The sequence below is a fragment of the Nomascus leucogenys genome, chromosome 9 (genome assembly GCF_006542625.1).
Source record: "Nomascus leucogenys isolate Asia chromosome 9, Asia_NLE_v1, whole genome shotgun sequence".
NCBI lineage: Eukaryota > Metazoa > Chordata > Mammalia > Primates > Hylobatidae > Nomascus > Nomascus leucogenys.
In genome coordinates, this window is record NC_044389.1 from 50,421,275 (window position 1) to 50,444,459 (window position 23,185).

General features: G+C 44.0%; 1 protein-coding gene across 1 annotated transcript in view; it reads left to right on the forward strand.

The window, feature by feature from the left end:
* Window positions 1–4,777: 4,777 nt before the first annotated feature.
* USP46 (ubiquitin specific peptidase 46) overlaps window positions 4,778–23,185 on the forward strand; it is a 73,985-nt gene continuing 55,577 nt past the window's right edge. The window contains exon 1 of the mRNA XM_003268371.4: window positions 4,778–4,994. Coding sequence (XP_003268419.1) covers window positions 4,959–4,994 — 36 coding nt within the window. The 5' untranslated portion in view covers window positions 4,778–4,958. The remainder of the gene's footprint in view (window positions 4,995–23,185) is intronic.

Below are 23,185 nucleotides of genomic sequence, written 5' to 3' on the forward strand. Positions count from 1 at the left end.
GAGCAAGAGAGATAGAGTGGGGGGAGGTGCCATACACTTTTAAATGACCACATCTCAGGAGAACTCACTCACTATCATGAAAACAGCACCAAGCCATGAGGAATCTGCTTGCATGTTCCAAACACATCATACAAGGCCCCACCTCCAGCATTGGGGATTACAATTCAACATGAGATTTGGGCTGGGTCAAATATCCGAACTATACCATTCCACCTCTGGCCCCTCCAAATCTCATGTCCTTCTCACATTGCAAACTACAATCATGCCTTTCCAATAGGCCCCCAAAATCTTAACTCATTCTAGCATTAACTCAAAAGTCCAAAGTCCAAAGCCTCACTGGAGACAAGGGAAGTCACTTTTACCTATAAGCCTGTAAAATCAAAAACAAATTATTTACTTCCAAGATACAATGGGGGTATAGGCATTGGGTAAATGTTTCCATCCCAAAAAGGGGGAAATCGGCCAAAAGAAAGAGTCTACAGGCTCCACACAGGTCCAAAACCTGGTAGGGAAGTCACTAAATCTTATAGTTCCAAAATAATATTCTTTGACACCATGTCCCATATCCAGGCCACACTGGTACAAGGGGTGGGCTCCCAAGGCCTTGAGCAGTCCTGCCCCTATGGCTTTGCAGGGTAAAGACTCCAAGGCTGCCCTCATGGGCTGCAGTTGAGTGGCTGTGGCTTTTCCAGGTGCAGAATGCAAGCTGCTGGTAGATCTATCATCCTTAGGTCTGGAGGGCAGTGGCCCACTTCCTATAGTTCCATTAGGCAGTGCCCTAGTGGTGACCCTGTTGGAGCCTCCAACCCCACATTTCCCCTCTACACTGCCCTAGTAGAGGTTCTTTGAGAGGGCTCCACCCCTGCAACAGGCTTCTGCCTGGACAGACTTTTCCATATATCCTCTGAAATCTAGGCAGAGGCTGCCAAGAATCCATGATTCTTGCACTTTGTGTGCCTGCAGGCTTAACACCACGTGAAAGCTACCAAGGTTTACTGTTTGCATTCTCCAAAGTGGCAGTCCAAGCTGTATGTAGGCCCCTTTGAGCCATGGCAAGAGTGGGAACAGGAGCAGCTAGGATGTGGTGAGCAGTGTCCCAGGGCTGTGCAAGGTACCAGGGCCCTGGGCCCAGTCCATGAATCTATTCTCTCCTCCTAAGCCTCTGGGCCTGTGATGGGAGAAGCTACTCTGAAGTTCTTTGAAATGCCTTCAAGCCTTTTTCCCTATTGTCTTGGATAGTAGCAGTTGGCTCCCATTTAATCCTGCAAACATCTCTAGCAAGTAATTGTTCCAGTCTGCTTGAATTCCTCTCCTGAAAAAGCTTTTTTCTTTCTCTGCCACATGCCAGGCTGCAAATTTTCCAAACTTTTTTTGCTCTGCTTCCCTTTTAAATATAAGTTCTACCTTTTGTCTTTGCTCCCACATCTGAATATAGGTTGCTAGAAGCAGCCACACCACTTCTTGATCACTTTGCTACTTAGACATTTCTTCTGCCAGATACCCTAAATCATCACTCTCAAGTTCAAACTTCCACAGATTCCTAGGGCATGAACAGAATGCAGCCAAGCTCTTTGCTAAGGCGTAACATTGCGTGACCTTTGCTCTAGTTCCCAGTAAGTTCCTAATTTCCATCTGAGGCCTCAGCAGCCTGGACTTCACTGTCCACATCACTATCAGCATTTTGGTTTGAAGTCCAGGCTTCTGAGGTCTTGAATGGAAACAAGGAACTTACTGGGAACTAGAGCAAAGGTCACACATGTTTAGCCTTAGCAAAGTGCTTGGGTGCATTCTGTTCATGGCCTAGCTATCAGTATTTTGGTCACAACCATTTAACCAGTCCCTAAGAAATTCCAAACTTTCCCTTATCTTTCTGTCTTCTTCTGAGCCCTACAAACTCTTCTAACCTCTGCCTGTTACTGAGTTCCAAAGCTGCTTCCACATTTTCAGGTATCTCTACAGCAATGACTCACTTCTCGGTACCAGTTTTCTGTATTAGGTCATTCTTGCATTGCTATAAAGAAATCCCCAAGACCAGGTAATTTATAATGCAAAGAGGTTCATGGTACTACAGGCTATATAGGAAGTATGGCACCAACATCTGCTTCTGAGGAGGCCTAATGAAGCTTCTAATTACGGCAGAAGGCAAAGGGGGAACACACATTCATATGGCAGAGTAGGGGCAAGAGAGAGTTGGAGGGGTTGTGGGGAGGTGCCACACACTTTTAAATGACTAGCTCTCGGGAGAACTCACTCATTATTGTTAAGACAGCACCAAGTCATGAGGGATCCTCCCCCATGTTCCAAACACCTTCCACCAGGCCCTGCCTCCAGAAATGGGGATTCCAATTTAACATGAGATTTGGGTGGGGACAGATATCCAAACTATATCAGCCGTTTACTGCCACCCTCTAACCCATCCTTCCATTTTCTTGCTTTTCCCAGTCCCAACTATACCTGCATATCAGCTTACCTCAAAGTTCTCTCATTAGCTTGTCAATATTTTTAAGGTTTTACCTCTTATTATCCCTGAATAATGTTTCCTCAATGAGTGAAGCTAAGATTATGATTATTCTTCTTCAACCCAAGAATTTTCCAATTTAGACCTGTGAATACCACACTTGTGGAAATGTAAAATGTATTTAATCTTTCATGAGTCTGACAAACTCTGCCATGTTCAATTGATTTGTTGTGTATATAATTCACTGCCTGAGTTTCAATCTGGATGTCTATATTGAACACTTCAGTTTTAGGATATGTACCATTAAAAGGTATGCAAAAGATCCTTTTAACTTGCTGATATAGCACTCAGTAATCAGATGCTGTTCAATTTCCATTATGTCGATGGTATTTTCAATCCTGTGAACTTTGCAATCCATGTGCCCATGTTGGCAGAAATACTGAACTCTTATTATAAAATTTTCATATCATTTAAAGCTTTAGATTAATGCCTTTATAGTGGAACTTCTGTGAAACTGAGTCCTGAGATCTGAGTTTTAGCCTTCAGGTTGCTCCTGACCTTGAGACATTAATCCTCAAATCTTAAAGTTTTCTGGGCCTCCGTGCTGGGATTGGTCATAGCTCAGTTGTTTCCTGTCTTCTCTTCTCTTCCTCTCCCAGAGTGCTCAGCCCAGGTTACCACACCAACTGTAACATTTCGGTAAGGCATCTGGGCAGGATACTTGATCCTCTAAGCCTTAGTGACTGATCTGCAAAAAAGGAGATAACAGCATCTACCAGCTGATCGTTATGGTGGCGATTAAAGGAGATCAGGAATGTAAACATTGGGTGCAGTGGTTCATGCCTGTTGTCCCAGCGCTTTGGGAGGTCAAGGTGGGATGATCGCTGGAGCCCAGGAGTTTGAGATCAGGCTGGGCAACATAGCGAGACCCTGTCTCTTAAAAAAACAAAGAGAGAGAGAGAAGAAAATCAGTCACGACTTACAATGGAAGAAATTATTATCAAGATGTATTTGGAAATAATATTTAGGTTGAAAGACTTAAGCAGGAATATTATTTCTCATGTCCACTGGAAAATACAGTGACATGACTCCCAAAACCTTCAGTCAACAAGTCTGTTTTACTGTTTCCTCCCCAGACTCTAGGGATATTAGCAATCAACGGCTCTTAGATCTTTACTCTTGGTTAGATAAAAGCTATCTTCAACTAATTTTTCTTCTGATTCAATTTGTCATTAAATATATTGATCTAAGAATTTATCACGCATCTCGCTTGTACAATTTCTCCTTTGAAAGCATCGAATTGCAACCTTGTATGTGTAACTTTTCCACACATTCAGAAACGGGCCCCTTCAATTCGCGTGGACCTATCCGCTAAGTGGGGCATAGACTCGCGCTCTGAGCCCGCAGCCACGACCTTTAATGCGGGAAATGTGCACGATCCCATACAGCGCCCATCTCAACAACTAGAGGCTGGGTGCCACCGGGAGGGGTATGCCTGCCTTGAAGATATGGAAAAGTGTCGTTTTCGTTCTTTCCGCTCTTTGGACAGTCCCTAGTGCTTGCGCGGAACCGGAACGTCTCCTTTGGACCCGCTAAAGTCACAAGCTGCCCGAGCGCGCCGCTGCTGGCCTCCGCCCAGACCCGGATTCCTCTGACTTCTCGGCGCCCTTTCTCGGGCGCCCGGCCCGCAGCTGGCGAGGGCTCTCTGACCGCTCCAGTGTCCTCGCCCCATTTTACTTCTTGGGTCCCCGCCGGTGCCATCTGGTTGGAACCCTCGGGAGAAACTAAAAGTTGGACGTTGCCACCCCTACCCCTCGCCAAAAAATAAACACTGGGGGCTGCCAAGGCGCGGTGGGAGGAAGGCGACGAGGAAAATGCGAGGACGGAAGGCGGCCCCGGGTTCGCCCCCGCCCGGGCCGCCCGCTTCCCCACCCCGCGCCCTGTGCCGTCCCCGGCTCCCTGGCTCCCGGGCTCCCCGACGGCAAGGAGGGCCGACGAGGGCCGCCGCTTCCGCGTCGGGGTCGGCCGGGGGTACCTGCGAGGTGCGGCTGCCGCAGCGGCGCGCCCCGGAGCCTGGCCCGGCATTCCAGTCCGAATAGAGAGAGGCAGGGAATCAAATGGAAAAGCAGGAGGCCAGGCCCGGGAGGGCGGGCGGGGAGGGAGGCGGCGCGGCGGGGCCCGGGAACCCAGCCCCGAGCGCTCTGAACGGCCGGCTCGGACTCACGCGGCGCGCCCGGGCCGCCCCTCCTCCCCGCGCCGCCGGCCGCGGCCCAGGCTCCCTCGCTCCGCCACTCCCCGCCCCTCCGCGCTCCCTCCCCGCCCTCCCCGCCCTCCCCGCGCCGCCGCCTCCTCCTCCCGGCCTCCCTCTCCCAGCCAAACTGAAAGCCGGACCCCAGGCCGCCGCGCTGCCGCCCGGCCTCCCCGCCAGCGCGCCACCATGGGCAGTCCCGGTTTCCCCTTGTAAAGATGGCGGTGAGGGATCGCTGCAACCTTTAGACTAATGACTGTCCGAAACATCGCCTCCATCTGTAATATGGTGAGTGGCCGAGCCGCTTCGGGGTCGCGCCCGACTCGCGGCGAGGCAAAGAAAGGGAAGCCCGAGCTGCACACACTCCCGGTGGCTGGGGCGGCGGGGGCGGCGGGGGCGGCGGGGTCCGCGCCGCCAGAAGTTCCCGGCCCCCGAGCTGGGCGGGCCGCCGCAGCCCCCTCAGCGGCCGGGGAGGGTCCCCGAGCCCCCCGTGCCCGCCTCAGCCTCGGGACCTCGGAGCCCGCCCGGCGATCCCGGGGCCGCGCTGCTGCGCCCCCCGCCCTCGGGTTGCGGTGGAAGCGGCTTGAGGGAAGGGAAGCGACCGAACCTGAACGTCCCCGGGGAGGGGGTGGGGGATAAGCTGGAGGTGGGGGGCACCCTCATCTCATTTTGAGTTCAGTCCTTCCGAGGTGTTTAAAATTCACTTTGCAACAGCAATTGTGTATCTGGAGAAATCGGAAATGTAATAAAGCTGTAAAAAAGTGCAAAATTGTGGCTGGAGAAGTGAACTTCAACCTGGTTTGAAAAAGCACCGTAATTTGCTCCGCATGCCTCAGTTTCCTCATCTGTGAAAAAGGGACAAGGCTCTGTGGCGGTAATATTTGCAGGCCCTAAGGGTGGGGCCGGCCGTGGGCTTGGAGGAGGTCTGCAGGGTTATCCTGCCTGATCCGCTGTAGACCTAGGGGAGGCCGGCGGGCATGGATACAGCCAGGGACATCACTGGGTTCTGATGCAGTCAGATCCCAGGACGTGGTGGTCACTTTAATTTGGGTTTCCCCCATTGCTTTCCCTTTTTCTGTAGGAAGAACCTCCAGCCCTTGGGTCCCCAGGCTGGACCCTGCTGGCACCTCCACTTGTCAGAGCCTTTGGGGAGCTCAGATTGGAGTAAGGCATTGCTGTCCCTTGCAGGGTGAGATGATGTGTGTTTTGCCTACACTCTTTAGACTGCACCCCGCCTCCCCCTCCAGCCCCCTCCCAAGCGGGTCCCCGGAGGCAACACGTGCTCTTACAGTGCCAGTTTGAGGAAAACCTCCCTTGAAGCTAGTAATACTGGCCCCTAAAGGGAATCCAGGGAAGCTTGATGGAGAAGCCCTGGTGTAAGGTGATCTGGCTGCCCTTCCCCCATCACATAGCTTTTTAAATCTTCTGTCCCACATTCTGTTGCAAGATCAACACATGGCAGAGGAGCATTAAGGAGCCTTATGTTAGCTCAGGGGTGGAATTGAGACCCGCTTCAGCTTTCAGCACAGTGGGACGTGCCACTGTCACGGCCAGCAGAGCAAATGCTGGGGCCTCCCAGAGTGATAGCTGCACAGGTACGGGTTGGTGCCGGGCGAGTTCCATACGGAAGTGGATCCTGGAGCCTTTCTGTTTTCTCTTTTTCCCTTTCTCTGCGAGGAGACAGGTTTCCTCTTATTCCTGTGGAGGGCCTGCTTGTGAAGAGGTGATGCCCTCTCAGTTTCTCTCTCCTACGACCAGCTCCTGAGGGAACTGTGAATCGGGAGCAGCTTGAATACTCTTTCTTCTGTGTCTGCTGGTGTGGCCGCAGGCCTAAGGATACCACAGGGTAGTGAGGCTCCGTCCCAGCCCTTGGTGGTGTTCTTGTCCTGCTTGTGTGTGGTTACACCTCTCTGTGCAGAAGCAGGCTGGAAACTTGAGAGCTAGCATGCCCCTAGGGGAAGCCAGCCCCCAACCTCCCCCCACGCGCCCCCCCACCCGCCCTCAGTGCTGCTGGGGCTTTCTGGCACACTTGGGCTGAATGTCATAACGTGTTTCAGTGAAACTCAGTCAGGGAGACAGGGTGTGGGGAGGACCTGAAAGGAGCAGGCCAATACTGCCCTGAGAGTTGACATCTCAGGCGGAGACCTAAAAAGGTACCAAATTTAGGACCATCACCCAGATTAAGTGAGGAACCAGTAATTCATTAAGGAAGGAGTCTGATGTTCTATTTAGATGCCGTGTCTAGAGAGAGTGACAGAGTTTGGGTTCTAATGTCAGACTTCCTGGGTTCAGGTCCTGGTTCTTTTTTTTTTTTTTTTTTTGACAAGGTCTCACACTATCACCCAGGCTGGAGTGCAGTGGCGTGAACATGGTGGCTCACTGCAGCCTCCACTTCCCAGGCTCAAGCGATTCTCCCACCTCTGCCTTCTGAGTAGCTGGGACTACAGGCACGTGCCACCATGCCTGGCTAATTTTTAAATTTTCCATAGAGACTGGGTCTCCCTATGTTGCCCAGGCTGGTCCCTAATTCCTGGGCTCAAGTGGTCCTCCCACCTCAGCCTCCCGAAGTGCCAAATTACTGCCGTGAGCCACCATGCCTGGCAGGTCCTGGTTCTAACACATGTTGGCTTTGTGTCCTTGAACAAGTTGCCCAGTCTTAGACTTTCCTTATCTACCAAAAGGAGATGTTAATATTGTTGTATTACTCGGGCACAGGGCCTGGTACATGGCTAGAACTCAGTGAGTGTCATTGTCAACATCATCTTTCTCATTGTTATGTCACCTACCAGGTGTTTGAGGGACAGTGGAGATCATGCCATTTCAGACCTGGTGGAAGCAACCACTAATATAAACACCTCCCATGTACAGGAAGGCTGAAGTGGGAATCTTTAACCCCGCCCCCTGCTCAGGTCAATCCCCCACCCACCGCCCCTGCTGCCCCTCCCAGTCTTCCTTCCCAGAGGAGAAGGCTGGGTATGAGGAAACTGCTGTCGTTTCACTGGATCAGACCTAAATATTCACTGGACTTCTCTTTAGATTCTTTGCTCAATAATGAATTGTTTCCAGGTAGGTGTCTTACAGGTCCCTCCTCACTGCTTAGCTCCTCTGTGGGCCTCTTACTGACCCTTCGGGCTCCTAACTTTGTTTGGTTCCAGCTGGTTTGAGTAGTTGTAGTAAGAGCAAGTGGTGATTGCATTTTTTTTTTTAAGCAGATCATTTAACATATTTTGAACAGGCTGATATGTGTTCAGAAAGGATGTTAGAAGGTACCATTTTTCTGGGTGACAGGAAAAAACGAAGATCTATCATTGAAAGCGGATTTGTTTCCTCCACCAGATAAGAAAGGACCCAGCAGAGCAGAAACCAAATTTGTAGCAGATACTTCGTGTGATTGAGAACTAAACATCCCCTCTTTTCCCCATACTTCTTGTGCCAGTTTTAGATATAGGAAACTTGGAAAATATCTTCATTCCTCCACTTACCCACCCACTTGCTGAAGTTTTATTGTCCACTGGAAGTTTAGTACTAGTTTCTATTTGTTTTAATTTTTCTTCCGTGTGAATTCCTGCCATGGTAATTCTTGATGAACTTGCTCAGGGCAAGGCAGCTTGGCCACACAGCTGTGTCTGGTTCAGAGATAGTAAAGCTTGTTTGGCTGGTGTGTTGTAATTTTCATAATGCACTAGCTGCTACCAAGCATGAGGAAATGTCTTCTGTTGATAATCCTCTGATTTTTGTCCAGACCAATGGATTTAACTTCCTATATATTTTTATGGCCCTGCAAATGGAAAGTTTTTGTTTTTGGGTTTTTTTAAGTTTTCTGTTTGAAGAGCTTGAGAAATTTTCTAAAAAGGAAGCATTAGTTAGAAGAAACCAAATGTGACATACCAATGCAAATTGGTCCAGATCGTCTAATCTTACTTCATTTGTTAATAATGCTGTAAGATGTACCTGTGAGAAAATGCTGTGTATCAAATGATTACGAGTTTTGTTCCGATAAATGGCCGTCTGTTGAGGACCTGCTATATTGGTGTTGGCACAGACTATACTCAAGTGCTTAATAAATGAATGAGGTGAGTCCCTGTCCCCAAGGGGCTCAGCTGTTCCTTATCTTGGGGGTGTAACATTGGTAAAGATGAAACAATTTCAATACAGTGTTATATCAGCAGAGATAGAAGTTGAACAAACTCCCAGCAGCTGTACAGTGGAAAGACCAATTAACACAACAGTACATTTTAAAAATATATTCTTGTTTGACCAAAGTTGGATACATGTTCTACTTCTGGCTTTTATTTTATATGAGGACATGATTATAGTCAATGTGAGTTAGAATTGAAATCTGCACCATTGGGTGTCTCTCCAGTTAAGCATGAATCTAATGGTGCTTTTGGGCAAATTGTTGTATTTCCGGGGACCTTAGTTTTTCTCATCTTGTAAAACTGATTTTCTGTTTTTGGTCATAAAAAGCTTCGTAGTAGAATTTCTTAGATAAAGCCTTTATGAAAATCTGCACCTCTTAATTGGTTAGCAACCACTTCATTACCTAACTACCTTGGTTAAAACTGTATTGAACTTATGACATATTAGCATTTTAGCATCTGTAGAACAGCCTCAGGATAATTTTTGACATCAGTTTGAGTGCCAGATTTTAGTTCCTTTAAATACATGAAGTAGGCTGGGCATGGTGGCTCACTGGTAATACCAGTACTTTGGGAGGCCAAGGCAAGAGGATTCTTTGAGCCCAAGAGTTCAAGATCAGCCTAGGCAACATAGTGAGACCCGATCTCTACCAAAAACAAACAAATAAAATCATGTAAATAAAAACATATACATATAAATAAATGAAGTTATCTTGAAATAAAGGGAAAGTAAACATCAACATTTTGAAACAAAACTAGAGAATTTTTATAGTTTTATCTTGATAAGTCAACTACTTACCTAAGGCAAGTATTTTGAGAATGGTTGGAAACAATTTTTTAATTATTAAAAAATATGTCAATCTTGTGATTTGGGGGAACAGATATCTTGCCTTTTCCTCTGTAACTGTTATTCATGCTTTCCATTCTCAAAGATAGTTGCCAACTGTAAGTTTAGTTAATGTATCAGCTAGGTGTAAAGTCATGTGAGGGTCTACTCTGATAGTTGCTGGGGTTAGAAAATACAATCTGAGGTGAGGTGGATTAATGTTTAAAGAAAAGAAATTCTGTTTTTCTGGCCCCACTGGTCTCATATGTAGAGGTTTATGTTAGGTCGGGACCTGACAATTAGTTCTGCGGATTTTTCTGTTTTTCTTGGACTCCTCAGAGAAAACAAAATTGAATGCTGGTATTTAGTTAGAATGAAAGATTATGATACCTTTTCTGTATAGCAACTATGTGCTTCAGTTCACTCATACCATAAAACCTGTTTATTTATTCTTCACTAAGTGGAATTTTGGTATGTTTGGGTTATAATTGAAAGGCATTTTCAATTTTGATTCTCTTAGCAATTAAGAGAAATTTCTCTAGCTCAGATGTCTTTTTCTCCCCCTCCTGGTCTTTCTAGTTAGTGTGAATAGATTGGGCTTCCATGATGGTATTAAATTCTTTAGTATCATCAGAAAGGTATTTGGTAACCACCTATCTCTATCTCTAGCCTACCCATGAAGCCACCCAAAGCTAACTAACTGGAAGAGATGTAAAAGATGGTGTCTTTTAGTCTAGTTAACTTTTCTGGTCTAATTATTTTAATGCAGCTTCTTATAACAAACCTTCAGTTATGGTGGAACCAAATGCTGATCTGAGGGTTTGAAAGGCCTTGGTGGTCTTTAAGAGAAAAGGCCACCCAAAAATCAATCAGCAAAATCTTTTTTTTTTTTTTTTGAGATAGAGTTTTGTTCTTGTTGCCCAGGCTGGAGTGCGATGGCTTCACTGCAGCCTCTGCCTCCTGGATTCAAGTGATTCTCCTGCCTCAGCCTCCTGAGCAGCTGGGATTACAGGTGCCTGCTACCATGCCTGGCTAATGTTGCGTTTTTAGTAGAGATAGGGTCTCACCATGTTGGCCAGGCTGGTCTCAAACTCCTGACCTCAGGTGATCTGCCCGCCTCAGCCTCTCAAAGTGCTAGGATTATAGGTGTGAGCCACTGTGCCCATCCACGAAAACATTCTTGAGACGAACTCTGTATTAGCGAACAACCCTAACAGTAAAGAGTTTTTGGAATATTTCTCTTCTGGGACTATGGCTTGAAGTTTGAGGGATGTTGTAAGTGCTGTACATGGAAGTTTACCCCAATTCTGAGAATGATTCTTTGCAATGGATAGTTTTAAGATCACGGTGATGGGACTTTGTGGTCCCCAAAGCTTCACTTTACCCTCATGGGGCCAACCTTCCTTTTCTTCCTCAAGTTCCAATGCCACTTTCAGAACCCTCAGATACTTTTTAAATTAGCTCAGACTTTGGCTTTTTTTCTGAGTGATAGTGAATTTTAGACATATAGAAATGTGGAGTAATAGAGTGAATACTTGTGTACTCCCCAACCAGTGAAGAAATAAAATACTATATATACATTTAAAACCACCTATGAGTCCTTCCTGATCTCATTGCCTCTCCCCACAGAGTGACCACTGTTCTACATTTGGTGTTTATTTTATATTTTTATATTTTTACTAGGTTTGTATGCATTCATAAACTAGATATAGTGTATTTTTTCATGTTTTAAACATGCTTTATAATACTAAACATTCTTCTCAGTTTGCTTTTATTGTTTAAATTGTGATTTTGCTATTCATTGAGAGACACATAATCCTAGTTTATTTTAACTGCTGTATAACATTCCATTATATAAATATGCTATGACACGTTCATTTTAATGTTGTAAGCAGGTTTACAAATTTGCGAGTGTGCTGTTTTAGTGCAATGAACGGTTGTGAACTCATCTCCCTGTGTATAGTATACACAGTTGACAGTTGACAGTTTCTCTGTGGTGTAAACCTGGAAGGGAATTGCTGGGTCAAAGGAATTTGATTGTCTTCTTTAGTAAGTTGCCTGATTGCTCTCCAAAGAAGTTATACCAATTTGAATTCCCACCAAGCAGCGTTTGGGGGTTCCAGTTGCTTCACATGTTTGCAGATATTTGATATTGCTAGACTTGATGTTTTGCCAATCTGATGGGTGTGAAATTGTGCCTTTGTGGTTTAAAATTTGCACTTTTCCTGTTTGCTAGGGGAGGTTGAACATCTTTTCATGTGTTTGTTATGCTGGTTTGTTTTCAACTCAGGGGCCTGAGAACAGTTTTCCAGGGCTTGAAAGTCAGGATTGTAGTTCTGGTTTTGTCTGAAAACAGGGACAAAGAAGAAGGGACAATGAAGAGGAAAATCAAGGAGACCAAAGCAAAAGTCATGAAAGGTAGGGATGGATTGGAAGATGCAGGTGAAAAAAATGATGACAAGATAATCACTGTGGAGGGGTGAAAACTAGTAACAAAAAGACAATAGAGTAGCATTGAGAAGATATCTTGAGTTTTGAGAGTAAATTTGGGAGACCTGTCTGTGCCAGGCAGGCCTTGTTCAAGCCACATTTGCTTTGTTTAATTGAAATTGGCTTATAGTGAAAATAGTGTCTGGGGCCTGTTCTGGTGAGAACAGCAGCAAAGCTGGACTTGCGGAGTTTTCCTGTTTACCCAGTTGCTTTTTCAAGTTCTTTTAGAAAGGCATTGTGAAATGATGGTCGTCTTCCTAAAATACATTTCTCTGTCCTTCAGGTTAGGTACACAGTGCAGGAAAATTTTTATCTGGATCTGCTTGAATATATACTGGTGGAATTACTGTCTCAAATATTTAGAAAGTATTCTCTACATTTCATTTTAATTTTCAGAGTATGACGAGTATTACCTCATTAAACAAAGAATGTATGGTTTTAGGTTCTTTGGTGTACCAAAGAATGGTGCCCACATGTGCATTCTCTTATTAAAAATTTAGACTCTGGGGTTCAACACCCAGAGAGTTTGATTAAGTAGGTCTTCTTGGGGCTCTGGAATCTGCCTTTTAAATTAGTGTTCCCTCCTCCTTCTACTCCCTCCACATTCTGTTATAGGTGAGCTGAGGACCATGCTTGGAGAAATACTGCTTCCCTTGGGTAATAACCTCCGCCTCTTAAAAAATATTGCTTAAGAAATTACCTGCCATGTGAAAGTTTTTAAAAAATGAATGTAAAATTATTTAAGCTAGTAACTTAACTTTTTCTGTTCTTTTTTCTCTTTTTTTTTTTTTTTTTTTTTGAGATGGAGTCTCACTCTGTTGCCAGGCTGGAGTACAGTGGCACGATCTCAGCTCACTGCAACCTCTGCTTCCAGGTTCAAGTGATTCTCCTGCCTCAGCCCCCTGAGTAGGGTACTACAGGCACATGCCCCCTTGCCCAGCTAATTTTTGTATTTTTAGTGGAGACAGGGTTTCACCATGTTGGCTGGGATGGTCTTGATCTCTTGACCTCGTGATCCACACGCCTCGGCCTCCCAAAGTGCTGGGATTACAGGCGTGAGCCACTGCGCCCGACCAACTTAACTTTTTCTTGATATTAAATAGCCAGGTTTTTTATTAGTTTATATTCCCAGAACAGAGATTTTCAGCACTGGCTTTATATTGTATCACCTGTGAAGCTTTTAAAAGAAAATTTAAAAATAATAATTAAATCACAAAACATTAACATACAAAAAAGCATGAAAAAAATGTTATATATGTTTACCTACCCTTCACATTTAACAGATATTAAAATGTAGCCATATTTGTTTACTTTTATTTTTAGACACATTACCTTAAAAATAGCACTAACTCTTTTTAGACTCTTTTACCTTAAAAACAGACACTAACTCACCCCAATCTCTTTCCTTTCTCTTCCTCCCAGAGCAAACCACTTTCCTGAAGTTGGTATGGTGTATGGTGTCTACCAAACATGTCTTATACTTTACTTCGTATTTATGAATTCATAAGCCATGGATTGCAACGTTTGTGTGTGGATAAAACCGTGTAGCCTTTTGCAACTGTCTCTTTACTCAACAAGTATATTTGAGATTATGTCAACACATAGAGATCGAGTTTATTCATTCTGACTGCTCTGTAACAGGATTCTTTGACTTAACCATGGTTTACTTATTCATTCTCTTATTTAGGGGCAGTTTGGTAGTTTCTACAATATTCTCTCTGGAAACAGTGCTGCAGTGAATGTTCTGGCTGCTGTCTTCTTTGCTCAGGTGCCTTCATTTCTTTAGGGTATAACCCTGGAAGTCAATGAGCTGCTTTCAGGATGCGCCCATCTGCAGCTTTGCTAGGTGTGTCAAATTGCTCTCCAAAGTGGTTCCACCAATTGGAGCTTTATTGACATGCAGCTTCTAGGGTCACAGTCTCCAGCGTTTCTGACAGTATGTAGATGTAGGTAGTCTGGGGTGAATTTTAGGCACCTGTGTGTGTATGTGTGTGTGTGTATTTTAAGTGCCACAGTTGATTCCGATGTGAGCATCCAAGGTTGAGAAACCACCATGTTAGACTGACAACTCTATGAGGGCAGGCACTATATTTATTTGTATTATTCAGTGTTGATTTCCCAGCTGTCAGCATAGTGCCTAGCACATATGTGGTTGGTGCTCAATAAATAAATATTGATAAATGAATGAAGGGATGTAATTTGGTAGAATGGAAGAATTGGCTTGCAGTAAAGCAGTATGCCTCCAATTTTATTATGCATAGGCATCAGCTGGAGGTCTAGTTAAAATGTAGATTTGGATTCAGCAGGTCTGGGGTAGGGTGGAGATTTTGCACTTCTAACAAGCTCTCTGGTGATATAGATAATGCTGGTTTCGGGACCATTTTTAGAGCAGCAAGGCTTTGGGGAAAACAAAACAACTTCTATTTTCCATATAGTTGTAAAGTGGAGGAGTTTGGAATTCAGAATCCTGTTTGGTAAATCTCAGATCCTATTTATCTTTTTACAACAAAGGTAGTCAATGAAATACCTTCTTTAAAGCCTTTTGGGGAGCATCAGAAGAGATCCTGCCCATGGAAGCACTGTGTGAGCTGTGATGCCTTCATGCATGTTAATTTTCATAATTATTCTCACTCTTTTAGTTAATCATTATTTTCCTTCTGTTTGCTCAAAGTGCAAAGCTGTTGGTATTTCAGGATCCAGTGAAATTCTACTTCCATTTTGACCTGCTATCCACATTTAGTGGGGCACTTTGGGAGGAGTGACATTGGGGAAAGAAGTTGGCAAAAGCAGAGGCCAAATTCAACACATGGTTTGGTTCTGACTGTGGGTGCTGTGGTGGTGAGGGGGCCCCGTCTCCCTGTTTCTGTGGTATTGGGAGAAACGGGTAGAGAGAGGCCCACAGGACTCCTCTAATCAGCGCTGTAGTGGGTGACAGGACAACAGGAAACTGTCTAATTGACTTCCCAAGTCAGGTACTTTTCAAAGTGAAAAGAATGCTCAGAGTAATTATAAAATACTAATTGATCTGTAGGTGTAATCTGAGCTATTCAGGGCAAACTAGAGGTAGGTCACTCTAAGGTTAAGCCACCACAGGACACTCCCATTTAAATGCAGAGTTTCAGGATGCTTTGGGAACTGGGTTTCCCTGCCTCATCAATCAGGGGTAATGTAGTAATGGAGAGAAGGCAAATACAAATAAATAAATAAATAAATAAATAAATAACATTCAGAACGAATGCATATTGTATGGTTGGCAGGGTAGGGGTGGATAACCTATTATTTCCAAGCTTTTCTTACTCTAGAGAAAAACTGTCGGATGGATCCAGTTGCTTAGGTCAGTGATACTCAAATGTCAGTTTGTCATCATTGTTCATGGTTTTTGTTACATCTATGTATCACTTGAACTTATTTACTTAGTTTTCCTTAAATCTGTTCACCCTAATTTGACCTTATTCTGAAACATCTGCAAAATGATGTGTTTGATGAGCTAATTTTATGCTTTTCTAATCCTTTTCAAAAACATTATTGCTACAGTTAAAACTGTTCATACTGGTGCCACCTAAGAGTAACTCCCCTCCCTCCAGGATTCATGGCCCATAGTTTGGGTGACATTGGCTCAGATAAGAGGTTTTTTGTAGTGGCTCAAATAATCGGCTCTTGGAGGAGCACCATTTGTTGAACTGCTTTGTAGATGATGGTCTGGTCGGTGAGCTTCCTTGGGAGGCAAGTGAGCACATGGCTGAGATCTGGTTGGACTTTCTACACCACTGTTGATTGGGTATGAGAGCTTGATGTTCTCTACCCTTGCAAAGACATGTGTCTTATCCATAGCCTGTGGGTGATGAGAGAACTTACCTTCCTGGGTCATTGTGGGGCTTAACCGGAGAGATTGATGGCTAGTGCTTAGCCTGTTGCCTGGGCATTGCATTACCACTTTCTTCCAGTGCCCTTCTTGTTTCCATTAGTGAAAGAGTCCACCGAACACTGTAGTAGACAGCCCTGAGCTAGGACTCAGAAATCCCAGGCTCTGATTGCTTTCCAGCTTCAGCGGTGTTGGGCAGGTCACTGAGGCTTCTCTGGGTCTATAAAATAAGAACCACTCCTGCTGATGAGCAGTGGCGAGAAGACGAGCATGTGTGTTATGAATCAGCTGTGGTTTTCAGTCAAGGAGAACTAGGGAAGGGCTGCAGGAGAAAGGGAGGAAGAAGCTATGATTTCTCACCAAAATGCCATTGGAAGACACATGCTGGTGGTGTGTGGCCAAGCTTTTGTTGTCACTAGTGAAGACACAAATGTTTTTCCTTTTCCTGAGAATGAGAGCACGTCCTGTAGTAAAAGATATGTTGTCTTTGAGTGAGCTTATACCACACTCTTTTGTGTCATTTGGCGCACACAGCCTTCCTGAGAAATACATGAAGTAGCTAAGCGCAGTTTCTTTTTTAAAATTTTAAGTAAAGTGTCTGAATAGGTACTATGTACTAGGTATTATGTGGCAGAAATTTCAAAATGTGCACAAGATTGTATGTTGAAAATAGACCCAGTGTCCAATTCTTATCTCTGTTATCTATCAATAGTTATAGTTTCTTATGCTTCCATTTAGAGTTATACGCATATACAAACAACTGTTTTTATATTTTTCTCTTAGTTTTTAAAAACACAAGGGTGCACAGAGTATACCCTGATCTGTCTCGATCTGCCCCTTGCTGTTTGTATCTTGTAGGAGGGTCTGTGGGAAGAGCCGCCTCATTCTTTTTTTATGGCTGCAGAGTATTCAGTTGCTTGAGTGTATTGAATTCACTGAACCAGGCCCTCACTGACTAGCAGGACATGTTGTAGGTAGTTTTCTAGTCTTCGGTTTTTACAAACAAGGCGGTAAGGAACAACTTTGTCCATATGTGGGAGTATATCTGTGGACCGACTTCCTAAAAATGGATTTGCATTTGTAACTGGGATGGATTTTGCCAAATTGCCCTCCATCAGCAATATGTGTGACTCTGGCTGCCTGCAGCCTTGCCAAAGCAGTGTGCTACCCAGAAACCTTTTGATCTTTGCCAGTCAGGGGAAAGATGGTGTCTTAGTATATTTGTAGTTTGCATTTCTCTTATTAGAAGTGAGCTTCAGCAGCTATTCATATATTTAGGAAAATAAACTCAATTTTATTTAAATACCTTGCTGTTGGTAATTATTTTCAGCGTCTGTAGGGAAGGACCAGTTTTATTGTTATTTTCAATCCGTCTCAGACCAATATATTTGTAAAATACAATAAAAAGGAATAACTAGCAAAATGGAATAAAAAAACCCAAAGAGAAATAAAATGCAAGCCTTAATTTTTTGTTACTAAACTTGACAGATAGAAAATTACTCTATCCACTCATTTTATCTGCATGTTTTCAGTTTCTGGATGTAGCTCACCACAGAGAGTTTTGAGTAAATAACATTGCTGTAAAGAACAACTTACTCATATTTTTTCTCCCATTGCTACCCTATTTGAGGGTGGGAGGAGAGAGCCCAGAATTTTATATTTTGCATTTCATAATCAGCACATTTCAGGATGTTTTTGTTACATTAGTGGAAAATATCTCTGATGGTGCAATACTGACCCAGGAGGGACTGGTTCCCGAGGGCAGGGTTGCTGCACAAGTGCATTGAGGCACGTTGACTCCTGCAGTGCTCCCCATGCTGTGAGGTGGGAATGCAGGTGTTGTGATTTTCACTGATGAAGACCTTGAGCTTGGATGAGAAGATGGGAGGATGAAATCACCCTATTAATAAAATTTGCAGAGCAGGCCTATATTAGTCCATTCTCACACTGCTATAAAGAACTACCTGAGACTGCGTAATTTATGGAAAAAAGAGGTTTAATTGACTCACAGTTCCAAAGGCTTAACAGGAAGCATGACTGGGAGGCTTCAGGAGACTTAAAATCATGGCAGACGGCGTAGGGAAAGCAGGCACATCTTACCATGGTGGAGCAGGAGAGAGCAAGAGAGAGAAAGGGAAAGTGCCACACACTTTCAAACAACCTGATCTTGTGAGAACTCACTATCATGAGAACAGCAAGGGGAAAGACCACCCCAGTGATCCATTCACCTCCCACCAGGCCCCTAGAATTGTGGGAATTACAATTCTAGATGAGATTTGGGTGGGGACACAGAGCCAAACCATATCGAGGCCTCTTTGACTTAGGATTTTGCAAGGACCCCAGCCTCCTCTGCTGCCTTTCTGGGAACAGATGGGAGGTGTATTTGTGGGTAAAGTAGGAGCTTAGGGGACATGATAATTCAGGCAGCATCTTGGTGGCTTTGTAGAAAGATTGGATTGAAAATGAGGTTCTTGCTTCTAGCTCACTGAGTTCAGTGACATAAGTGGCTATTTCCTTGTCTTCCACCTGCAGCTAGAAAACAGGCATGGTCTCAAGATTCTTTGTTCTGCTTTTGACTTGAAGTTTTAGTTTTGCATGAGGACTTCATTTCGTTATCTCTAAATACATGGAGAATTGTTTTGCCAGCCATAGCTTCTTTCTAGATGTTCTTTAATGCTCCTTGCTAGAATGACTTGGGATGGTCATGTAGTCAATCCCAGGTCAGCTTTCTTCAGTGGAGATGTTTTGGCTTCTGTGTACAATTATTAAATGAAGTCATGTTGAGGTTTTCTTTTTGTTTTTTTTTTTTGTTTGTTTGTTTGTTTTTTTGAGATGGAGTCTGTCTTCACCTCACAGGCTGGAGTGCAGTGGCGCAATCTCGGCTCACTGCAACTTCTGCCTCCCGGGTTCAAGCTATTCTCCTGCCTCAGCCTCCTGAGTACATGGGATTATAGGCGCATGCCACCATGTCTGGCTAATTTTTGTTGTTGTTTTTTTGAGATGGAGTCCCTCTCTGTCCCCCAGGCTGGAGTGCAATGGCAGGATGTCAGTTCACTGCAACCTCCGCCTCCTGGGTTCAAGCGATTCTCCTGCCTCAGCCTCCTTAGTAGCTTGGCTTACAGGCGCGTGCCACCATGCCCGGCTAATTTTTTGTATTTTTGGTAGAGACGGGGTGTCACCATGTTGGTTAGGCTGGTCTCAAACTCCTGACCTCATGATCCGCCCGCCTCGGCCTCCCAAAGTGCTGGGATTACAGGCGTGAGCCACTACGCCCGGCCAAGTTTTTTTCAGGTTTTTTTTTTTTAATTCAATATCATGTAAGATAGCGGTCCCCAAACTTTTTGGCACCAGGGACAGGTTTTGTAGAAGATAATTTTTCCACAAACCTGGGCAGAGCTGGGGATGGTTTTGGGATGAACGTTCCACCTCAGATTATCGGCATTAGACTCTTAGAAGGAGTATGCAACCTAGATCCCTCTGATGCGCAGTTCACAATAGAGTTCACTCTCCTATGAGAATCTAATACTATTGCTGATCTGACCGGAGGTATTGCTCAGGTGGTAATGCCTGCTCACCTGCTGTGCCGCCTGGTTCCTAACAGGTCACAGAACTGTACCTGGGGGTTGGGGACTCCTGACATAAGACATAGAAGTGACATGTTGTCATGCTGTGGGATGAAAATGCCCCTTGACTGCCTTCTTGTTCATGATTGCTTTCCCTGTTGAAGCCTGGAGAGGAATGGGCTGTTGAAACAGGAGCCAGGGTTGTAGAATAATGGTGTTAAGATCATAGGTTCACCACTTACCTCTGCCTCATGCTAACACTTGACCTTGGCAAGTTAGTTAACCTCATTTCCTTCAGCTATGACATGGGGATAATGAGTATCCATCAGTGATTTATTTGGCAGAGAGAGTCACATTCAGTATTGCTCAGTGGGACAGGGGCTCCGTGGTGACATGTTGCTAACTAAACAGGTCAGGCATTCGTAGCCACTCCGGGTAAGTGCCCGGTGGTTAGGTAATGTGTGACAGCCAGCAGCCAAAGTGGACATACTCAGAGACAGTTCTGGCTGTCTGCCCAAGCCTTACATCTGTAGCTAAAGAATTACTGAAAATGTGAATGAAAATATCTTCTCTCCTGGCTTGTGGTCCAGAGCTCAGACTCCGGAACCGAATTTACGTATGTTTGAATCCCAGATCTGCTCTTATTGGCTGAGTGAGCTTGGGCAGGTTCCCTACATTTTTTTCATGTGTAGAATGGGGATATTAAGAGTAATCTGCCTTGGTTGGCAGGCAAAGTTAAACGAATCTGTAGATGTGAAGTTCTCTGAATGAGTGGCACCTACTGCTGACTTTCCCCCTGCTTCCCAAGTTTATTCAGTAAGCAAATTTATCAAGTGCCTTCTGTACAACCAGACATTCTACTAGGTGCTGGCAAATGAATCAGACCTAATTGCTGCCCTTATAAAGTTTATGGCCTAGTACAGGGGTTGGTAAGCTTTTCTGTAAATGTCTGGACAGTAAATGTTTTAGGCTTTGTGGGCTGTAGTGTGTCTATCACAGCTATGCAATTCTGCTCTTAATATTGTGAAAGTAGTTGCCATAAGTAAATGAATGATCATGGCTGTGTTGCAGTGAAACTTTATTTATGACAACAATTGGTGGGTCATATTCTGCCCATGGGCTGTAATTTGCAGACCTGTGGTCTAGTGGGAAGACAGTTGTTAAATAATTACAATTATGATGTTACAGATTGTGCTAAGGGCTGTGGAGGAACAGACAGGATTCTATGAGTGGGAAGGGTCAGGGAAGGTAGCTTTGAAGAAGTGACATTGAAACCAAATGATGAGGAGAGGCAGCCAGAGGAGGAGATGGAGGGTGCTCCAGGCTGGTCTGTGGGTTCGTATCTTTTAAAGGCATACCAGATATTCTGCAGCTTTCTTTGGATTAAAATAAATAATTTCTTTCCTCTATTTAATTCATTGCCAGTTCTCTCCTCCCCCACCCCTCTCCCTGCAGTAATCCAAGAGATAAGCTATGTTACCAAGAGATAAACTATATTAATATATTAACACATTTTGTTCTGCATATGCACTTTCTCTCTCTCCCTTTTCCATTGTTTTTGTTATGTTATTGTCAGTATCTATCCAAGTATTTAGTAAAGATTGCACATTATTTCATTATTAGATGTAGAATGGTTTACTCTCTAGAACTCAAATTTGCTTTTTGGTACGGTTTTCTCTTTTAGCGTTTTAAAAGTTGACATTATTTGTTTTTGTTATTTGGCTAGATAAAAGGTCCACAGTCCTTGAAATGATTTTTGAAAAAAAAAATCTGCTTTCCTCTTAACTACATCTCATGTCTCCTCTGACTCCCAACCTCAATTTTATGTTTTCTCTAAACGAGTTGCCAGTACTCTGCAGAGATTCCACGGAAAAGGACTTGTGTGTTCTCATTCTAGAAAATTTTAAGGGGTGCTTCAGAAGGAAGGGGGTTCTCCCAACAACTTTGTGACCTCTTCGGTTTCTTCAGTTCTTTCAGTTCTGTGGTTCCAAGGAGACTGCCTCCCTGAGAGTCAATATTATGTAGTAGTTGGGGGCACACACACTGGAGCCAGATTGTTCAAGTTCAAACCCAATTCCAGTACTTAGTAGCTGTGTGAACTTGAATAGTTCCCTGCCCTCTCAGTTTTCTTATCTTTAAAATAAGGCCAGTAGCAGCATCTGCCTCATAGAGTTATTATGAAGATTAAAATGAATGAAATACAAGTAAAATCCCTAGAACAGTGATTGTACACAGTCTATGCTATTTATGAGTTCTCTATTATTATTAATTACATCAGAGGCATCGGCAGCCATAATTCCTCTGTAATCACCCTTGAATTCTGTCAGTTGTCTTCTGACTCATCATGAGATCTTGGGCTGAGTCACTTCATTTTTGCTTCACTTTCTTCCTAAGACTATAGGAATGATCTTTGTCATCAGAATTCTGGGAACACTAGGCCTTTTGAAAATAGGTCCTTTATGTGCTTTGTACTTTGAAAGTATAGTTGATAAGTAGAGTAGCCTTTTGAACCATAGATCTACAAATGTGGTTTTAGCAGCAATGTTCACCTCTCCTGTCATCTACTTTAATTTATGGTCTATAATTAATGACTTCTTCTCTATGTACTTAGAAATCCTTACATGTTATCTTTGGCCTTTCTTGTGTCCCTTCCTTGTACAAACTTGAAAGAAAGGCTGCATGTCCTAGGATTTCAGATAAATGAGCTGCCTTAGAAAGAGAAATACCATTTGACCCAGCCATCCCATTACTGGGTATATGCCCAAAGGACTATAAATCATGCTGCTATAAAGAGACATGCACATGTATGTTTATTGCGGCACTATTCACAATAGCAAAGGCTTGGAACCAACCCAAGTGTCCAACAACGATAGACTGGATTAAGAAAATGTGGCACATATATACCATGGAATACTATGCAGCCATAAAAAATAATGAGTTCATGTCCTTTTTAGGGACATGGATGAAACTGGAAATCATCATTCTCAGTAAACTATCGCAAGGACAAAAAACCAAACACCGCATGTTCTCACTCATAGGTGGGAATTGAACAATGAGAACTCATGGACACAGGAAGGGAAACATCACACTCGGGGGACTGTTGTGGGGTGGGGGGAGGGGGAGGGATAGCATGAGGAGATATACCTAATGCTAAATGACGAGTTAATGGGTACAGCACACCAACATGGCACATGTATACATATGTAACAAACCTGCACATTGTGCAAATGTACCCTAAAACTTAAAGTATAATAATAATAAAAATAAAAAAAAGAAAGATCTTGGGCGAGTAAGTTTACTTCTCTGGGCCTTCGTTTTTTAATCTGTGGCATGGTCTGGCTCTTCTCCAAGGACGCTTCCTGGTCTCTGTGTTTTTGTTTTAGTCTCTTCCATATTTTGACAGTGTTCTCATTGGTTTTTCCAGACCTTTTAATGCCATCGTTTTGATTATTTCCTCTTTCTAGGCAAGGCCATCTTCATCCTTTACCCCCTGACCAAGGAAGAAATTCTAACTTGTTTTCCTTGTAAGTTGCTTCAAAACATTTCTTTCTTTATCCTTCTTATGCATTTATGACTCATCCTTCCTGGGATTTTGTTGT